This window comes from Rhinoraja longicauda, chromosome 5 (assembly GCF_053455715.1).
Source record: "Rhinoraja longicauda isolate Sanriku21f chromosome 5, sRhiLon1.1, whole genome shotgun sequence".
Classification (NCBI taxonomy): Eukaryota; Metazoa; Chordata; class Chondrichthyes; order Rajiformes; family Arhynchobatidae; genus Rhinoraja; species Rhinoraja longicauda.
Window position 1 is genome coordinate 47,718,348 of NC_135957.1, and position 8,097 is coordinate 47,726,444.

The following is an 8,097-nucleotide window of genomic DNA, read 5'->3' on the forward strand; positions in this document are numbered from 1 at the left end:
ATTTAATTCTATTAGCCACTTTTCTGAAGGCATGGCCAGTAAACAGATTATCTTGCTTTATTGTACAGCTGTCTTCCTTGCCAACAATCATAGTCACTTTTAATATCATCTGTAAACTTAATGATTAAAAGCAGGCCTTGCCAGTACATCCTGAAAAACAATAAAAGCTTATTGAATATGGCTTCAACGTGCAAGTTTAAAATAGAAACAGATTCATACACAGGGAAGAATTGCTGCAATTATTGTTAAATGTTTGCACAATGGGCCATGTGTTCTGCTCAACTGCACCTTTTTGATTCTTTGACATTAACTCTGGTAACTAAAGATGAGCTTCTCCTTATGGACTTTACATGAAGTCTTTGAAAAATAAAATGAAGAATTTGGAACATGTTCACCAAGATAAGAGCTGATTTAGCTATTGGAAATTCTAGGTTCAGGGACAGAGACTAAACAGTAGTTGTACATATTTAATTTAAGCACAGAGGATAAAGTAAATCACTGGTAATTTAACTAGCTTAAAGTACAAGTTTTGGAATTGAATTACTTTGGATAATTTATTCTGTGTCCACAATGGACCCCTTGATAGCTGCAATCTCAGATGAGTTATGCCTTAACATGTATTAAATATATTAATATTTTATATTTAGATGTACAGTTGGAGAAATTATAGACTCATTGAAAGTAGTATTTGGCGAACATCAACCTAGCACCCGCATGGTGAGCGGTGCATACAGACATGAATTTGGCGACAGTGAAGAAATGTCTGTTGCAATGGCCAGGTGAGAGTGGAAATGTTAGTTATGTAGAAAGAAGGAACTAGGATGCTGGTTTACAAAAGAAAGACACACTGCTGGAGTAACTCAGCATCTCTGGAAAACATGGAAAGCAGATGGTTCGGGACGGAAACCTTCAGACTGATTATGGTGGGGGGGGGGAGGAAGAAAGATGGAAGAGGGGGGAGCAAAGCCTGATAAGTACAGGTGAGGGGGGGTTGGATAGGCAGATGGTTCAGGGGAGGGGAGACGGGTTGGTAAGTTACCTAAACTTGAAGAATAAAGTGTTCTTACCATTGGGTTGTAAGCCACCAAAGGAAAATGAGGTGCTGTTCCTCCATTTTGTGTGTGGCCTCACTGTGACAATGGAGGGAGCCCAGGACAGAAAAATCAATATGGGAATGGGAAGGGGAATTAAGATGGTTAGCAACTGGAAGATCCAGTATGCCTTGGTAGACTGAGCATAAGTGTCTGGTAAAACAGTCGCTCATTTTACGCTTGGTCTCACTGATATGAATATCAGGGACTCCGGAGGCAGTTGATAATGTTAGAGGAGGTGCATGTGAACTACTGTCTCACCTGAAAGGAATGCTGGAGTCCCTGACTGGATGTGAGGGAGAGGTATAGGGCCAGGTGTTGCATCTCCTGTGGTTGCAGGGGAAAGTACTGAGGAGGGGGTGGTTTGGGTTGGAAAGGATGAGTGAAACAAGGAGTTGTCGAGGGTGCGGGCTCTGCAGAAGGTGGAAAAGGGTGGGGATGGGAAGATGTAACTGGTGATGGAATTGCATTGGAGGTGGCAGAAATGTCAGAATGATGTGTTGGCTAGTGGGGTGAAAGGTGAGCACCAGGGCAAGTTTATATTTCTGTCTGGAGTTGGAGGCGGGAGGAGGAAGCAGTAGCGGGGTGAGAGCAGAAATCCAGGACACCGGGGCAGGAGGAAAACCAGGTTTACAAACAAAGGAGGACATCTATGATGTCCTAGAATGGAAAGTCTCATTTTGGTAGCAGATGCAGTGGAGACAGAGTAATTGAGAGTAGGGGATATCATCTTTGCAAGAGGCAGGGTGGGAGGAGGTGTAGTGCAGATAACTGGGAGATGGTAGGCTTGTAGTAGACACAGTTGATAGTCTGTGAGACAGAGAGATTAAGAAAAGGGAGAAATGTATTAGATAGTCCAAGTATGTTAGTTATTTATGGTTGTTAGTTATGGTAGTTTATAATTTATGTTGAGCTATCTAAAAGGAATGTGTTTCATTAAATGTGCTAAATATTAAGCCTTAAATATACTCTTCACTGTATGTATGATTTAGATTTTTATTTCAGTTATTTTTGGTCCATCAGTAGATTTATTAAGATTATTATTAAGATTGTTATTGTTCAATTCCTTTAAGGAAGTGTGCAAAAAGGGTTTGGCATTAGAGCAGGGAACATATCAGACTTGACCTAACTTAACCAATCTTCAAAAAGGTTTATTGATATCCACCAGCTGTTACTTGCTGTAATTATGGCAATGTTTAAGAGAGATTTGAACAGACACATGAACAGGCAGGGAATGGAGGAATATAGACCATGTACATGCTGTTATGCATTTTAAATTGGCATAGTGGTCGGCACAGATGTGGTACTACACTGTCCTATGTAATTTAACCAAATAACTGGTAAGATTATTTTGGCTTTGGATACTTTTTTTATTTAGAATTGGGAAGTTTGCTGAAAATGAAGGTCGCCGTCCTCGTCTGCTTGTTGCTAAGATGGGTCAAGATGGGCATGATCGAGGAGCAAAGGTTATTGCCACGGGATTTGCTGATCTTGGATTTGATGTGGATATAGGACCATTATTTCAGGTACTTTGATTAATACTAATCGCATTTCAATAAATTGAAACCGATTTATTGGTCATTAAAACAATTGTCAGTTTTTCCATTGAGGGTGGAGAATCTAATAATTACATAGGTGAATGTAAGCTGCTCTGAAAGATGAGTATATGCATAATATACAACAAGCTTGTGTAGGAAGGAACTGCAGATGCTGGTTTACACTGAAGATAGACAACAAATGAGGGTTAGGCAGTATCTGTGGAGAAAAGGAATAGGTGACATTTCAGGTCGAGATCCTGCCGATTCAGATTCAGGTCTGAAGAAGGATCTCGACCCAAAACGTCACCTGTTCCTTTTCTCCATAGATCCTGCCTGACTGCCGAGTTACTCCAGCATTTTGTGTCTATATACAATAACAGCTCTTTTGAATATGCAACAATTTATGTGATTTCAGCCTGCTGAAGCTATGGTATTTGTTTAGTACTAATTTATCCAACAGTACGCAGTTTTATTTCAAATTCCAATAAGGTTTTTTTTCCCTTTTGTATTTCTCCAAAACGACTCCAGTTTTTGTCTTTCCATATTAACCACGTAACTAGAAGGTTGTAGTGAGTCCGATAGCGATGGATGCTGCAGTCAAAGTTTATTATACAACTCTAAAAACCCCGTGACAATTCGCAACACTCAAAGCTCTAGACTACTACTTAACGTCTTACCTAAAAGGGGTCCAGCGCTAGACTGACGAATCTACCGCGCTAACCCACCTCGTGACCTCGCTGGCCAATCCGAGGGTTCGAACCCTTCCAACCAATCCCTATGCCCCTACAAGGTAATATAAAATGGGTCGATCTAAACAACACCCTTTTTGGTTTGAAGGGGTAGGGGAGAAAAGTTGCAATCTTTCTTCATTTTATTATTTTGTGTTTTGGTTGTTTTGTAAAGGTTGAGGGCAGTATCAGATTGGGGGGAAAAAAACACATACCTGGAATTAAAGTAAGCCTTTTTCCTGTATTTTGGCAGAAACTGATGAAGAAATATCAAGCCTTTATTGTTAATTTATTTTAAGTAGTTTATCTGTTAACTACTGATCTTCCTGAGTTAAATGAAAAAAATGGGAAAAAGACTTTCAGCTCAGAAATCTAATTGTGGACTACTGGGTAGCGCCAGCAATGGCCGCCTCACCAACAGTCTGTCTGTCCTTTCCTCCTTTTGTTGTTTGTATGTCTTAAATATATGTTTTTAGTGTGCTTTAGCTTGTTTTATGTGGGGGGGAGGGAGTTGGGGGAAACTTTCTAATCTCTTACCTCGACGGAAATGCGGTTTTATTTCCATATCATTTCACTGCGGCCTAACATCGAGGAGTTGGCAGTCTTTGCTGGAGACCGATTTCGAGAGCTCCACTGCAAGGAGCCTACGGGATTTTTAACATCACGGAGCTCGCGATCCCTTTGCCAGGGATCGACCTCTGAGCTCTACCACAGGCGCCTGGGGGGGGTTTAATATCACGGAGCTTGTGGTCTCTGATCAGAGACCGACTTCGGGAACACCACACCGCAGGAGCTTCGATTGCCCCAACTGCGGATGGTTCGACTGCCCCAACCGTGGAAGAATAAAGAGGAAGAAGTTTGGACTTTATTGCCTTCCATCGAAGTGAGGAATGTGGGGAATCCGCTGTGGTGGATGTTTATATTAACTTTTATGTAGTTGTGTGTCTTGTTGCTTTTTTTAGTATGACTGCATAATAATTCAAATTTCACTGTACCCTCAAATGGTACACGTGACAATAAACTGACCTTGAAACCTTGAGCTTAGTATCGGAGCAAAATGATTAATATTCAAAACTCAACTTTAATTAGGAGGGCAGTCAATTATACTCAATGGTACAGAGAGGAGAAATGCAGAATTTCTTTTTAAAGGTAGTATTAATAAAATGGAAATTTAGGAGTCATCCGACTATTTGAGAACCTAGATGGTTCAGCTTTTTCTGCATACCCTTCTGGCTCGCTGGAGTTTTATTTCCTAGACTTGCTTTAACTTGCATGGTTCACTTGGAAATTTATTATAACTAACATCTTAAAAAATATATAGTACATTTGTATTAAAAATAACATATTTTTCTGGACACACAGAAAATCAGCTTGAAAGCCCTGAATTTGCTGGATTATTGTTCTACTGTAAAAGGTTGGGGGAGGGTGGATATGGTGAGGAATAATTATGATCCTCCTAGGGTTTCTGCTTAGAAAGTTCTGCTAACCATTCAAGTGCCTTGTTAGAAGCAATTATTGTTTTTACCACACCAACCAACTCTAGGATTCCACTGCAAGGGTTGTGAAAATATAGATCAGAATGCAGTCAGAGGGATTTAAAAAAGTAAGGTTATCTAAGAATAAACATAAAATGAAAATATATGTGAAACACTAAGTGTTAACAAAAATTATCTTGAGAACTTTACCAAACTATTGCTCTTTTATTCCTAGACTCCTCGGGAGGTAGCACAGCAGGCAGTGGATGCAGATGTGCATTGTGTTGGTGTCAGCACTTTGGCAGCTGGCCATCGAACTCTTGTGCCTGAATTGATAAAAGAGCTTTGTGCTCTTCAACGCCCTGATATTTTGGTCATCTGTGGTGGTGTGATTCCTCCTCAGGTACTAATTTCAGGTTTTCTTTCACTACAAGCCTATATGTGATTCTATTCAATGTTTCCTTAATTACACATTACCTTTTAGTTAAGATTCCATTGCAGTGTGGGAACTAAATCAGTTTGTGTTCAAACAAGTGAAAAATACTGTTTGTTTCTCTCATGTTATTCCTATAAAAGGATTTTTTTCTAATATCTAGGATACATGAGATTTATGACATTTGCACTTCAATACTTCCTACGGAAAAGACTTGATCAGGAAGAATAGATTTAATACGTTTGTTTCATGGAATGTGATTGCACCAACCAATGGCCGAACCTTGTATCTATTTCAATATATGAATTAGATGAATGATAGTGGAATCTGATAAGAAATTTGTGAACTGCATAAACGAAAGATGAATTCCAGAGGACCCAAATAAAATGAGTGAAGTGGGCAAACAAGTAGTCAGTTTGAGATATCTGAAGTACAGTAAACCCTTGTTTTAACAGACCCCTTTATAACAGATTTTGGTTTTAGCAGACGGACCTGCCGACCCACCCAGGCTTGCACAGTCTCCCCGGCCGCTTACAACCCCTGCTTCCGACACCACCCCCACTCGCAAGGTGCACCAGTGAGCCCTTCTTCACCCACTGCATGGTCCGTTGATGGGTCTGTGGTCACGGCTCACTTGTAGCCCCCTGGGGACAGTGCTTTTTCAGACTGCCACCACCAACGGGACGTGCTCCCTCACCGTGGGGTTCCCTCCCCTCTCACCAACCAGGGTTCTCACTAATCTTTGTTTTCTCTAAAATCAACTAGTTATTTTGATGGATTGTATCAACCGTTGGCTGCCTACATTTTTCCAGGATAAACCAACAGGTTCAGTCACCTCCACTTGTGTGGGGAGCATTCCTTCACAATCATTGGGCTAATTTCCTTTGCTTTTGAGGAAATCCAGCTGCTAGTTGAGTCCATTAACATTTTATCATTATTTTTAGTGTCATGTGAAGGGCATTTTAGTTTATAAAATTATTCTGAAGCAATGTTAGGAAATATGCACTCTTGTATTTATCATGGAGAGAAAAGGTGCTGTGAAACTGTTTCTGGCCTGGCAGAACCAAACCGATGAGTAAAACCAACAGAAAATAAACATGGAAATCCTAGGACACAATTCTCAGATGCCAGATGCACATACAAAAATATGAAATCACAGGGCTGAAAATTTAGCAAATTTAACCAATTGGGAATAATCAATTTAATGAACTCTGGCCAAAACACTACTTGCACATCCTTAAATTATCAGAGCAAAACATCTATATTCCAAAAAGTGTAGGATAGTGGTGCATTCTTATAAAAGAAAGCTGCTTAAATTTTGGCAAATACTTTGAAAATTAGCATCAACTAATTACGATTCAAACAGAAAAGTGACCTGTTTATTCTTTAATTCCTCCAGGATTATGATGCCTTGTTCGAGGCAGGTGTTTCTAGTATCTTTGGCCCAGGTACTAGAATTCCTGTTGCTGCTGTGCAAGTGCTTGGTAACATTGAGAGTAATTTAGTCAAGAGACAACAATCATTGTGAACATCACTGGCATGGTAACGATTTTGCATTTTACAAATCTTGTTTTCAGTAATGTAAATCAAAAAATTCTTAATACCGCTTAGAGTACTTTCTGGGAAAGTTTGTATTTTATCTATATTCTGTAACATCAGTTCATTTATGTAGTACGCTGTGATCACATTGCAAGATTGAAGATTACATCAGAGTTGTAACAAACTAAATTTCCAGTGGTGACACGTCTTTAGAATACAATTAAGTCTAACGTTATAGGTATGGATGTGTCCGGGCAAACAAATTAAATTATGAAAGAGCTAAATTTCTGCTTTTATTTGTGCAAATTATTTCCTTCTTGAATACACTGACACTGCAATAAACATGTCTGCAAAAGGAGATTGTTTCTCTTAAGAGCTTTTTCAGATAGTGAAGACAAAGTACAGGAAATACTTAGCTCGTCAGGCAGTACCTATGGAGAGAGAAACTCCAGTTGGATAAAAGGTTTTAAGATATAATGAATTGAGGAGCAAATGAGGGGGAAAAAGGTGGTTGATCGGCTAAAAGGCAAGACAATGGAATGACTAAAGTGATGAATAAACGCCTTTTAGAACAAAAGGTGCGGCTGAGGAAGGTGTATATTGGAGATGTGGTTGGTAATATTTCGTTTACTTTAGAGATACAGTGCGGAAACAGGCGCTTCAGCCCACCAAGTCCGCACCGACCAGCGATCCCCGCACATTAACACTATCCTACGCAAACTAGGGATAATATACACGTACACCGCCAATTAACCTACATACTTGGATGTCTTTGGAGTGTGGGAGGAAACCGAAGATCGCAGAGAAAGCCCATGCGGTCACGGGGAGAATGTACAAACTCCACACAGAGTCGGGGTTGAACTCGGGTCTCCGGCGCTGTAAGGCAGCAACTCTACCGCTGCGCCACCCTGTCACCCTTCTTACCTTCCGTGATCAAAAAGGTAAAAAAGTTAAATGCACTAAAGTTAAAGCCAAATAATCTGCAATGTTTTACAAATCAAATACTTTTTCAATGTGTAAAATCATTAGAGAATGAATTGAGAGTTGGATACCATTTAACGAGATGCACCAAATTATTTATTAAATATTTTGGATATAAAAATTGAGATTATTTCCTACATCCAAACATTCCTATTAGTCAAAGGTTAATACATAATAGAAATATAACTTAGTACATTCTAATGCCATAATCAAACCAGATTATATAAAAAGGCATATACATATTCACAATTTTGATCTGAATTATACCACATACAGAAGTTTTTCAGTATTAACAGCATATTTAATCTTCAT

General features: G+C 39.5%; 1 protein-coding gene across 1 annotated transcript in view; it reads left to right on the forward strand.

Moving 5' to 3' along the window:
• The window catches only part of mmut (methylmalonyl CoA mutase), a 30,522-nt gene extending 23,409 nt beyond the window's left edge, over nt 1–7,113 (forward strand). The window contains exons 9-12 of the mRNA XM_078399473.1: nt 648–779; nt 2,470–2,617; nt 5,068–5,235; nt 6,665–7,113. Of these exons, the coding sequence (XP_078255599.1) occupies nt 648–779; nt 2,470–2,617; nt 5,068–5,235; nt 6,665–6,793 (577 nt within the window). The 3' untranslated portion in view covers nt 6,794–7,113. The remainder of the gene's footprint in view (nt 1–647; nt 780–2,469; nt 2,618–5,067; nt 5,236–6,664) is intronic.
• Nucleotides 7,114–8,097: the final 984 nt, after the last annotated feature.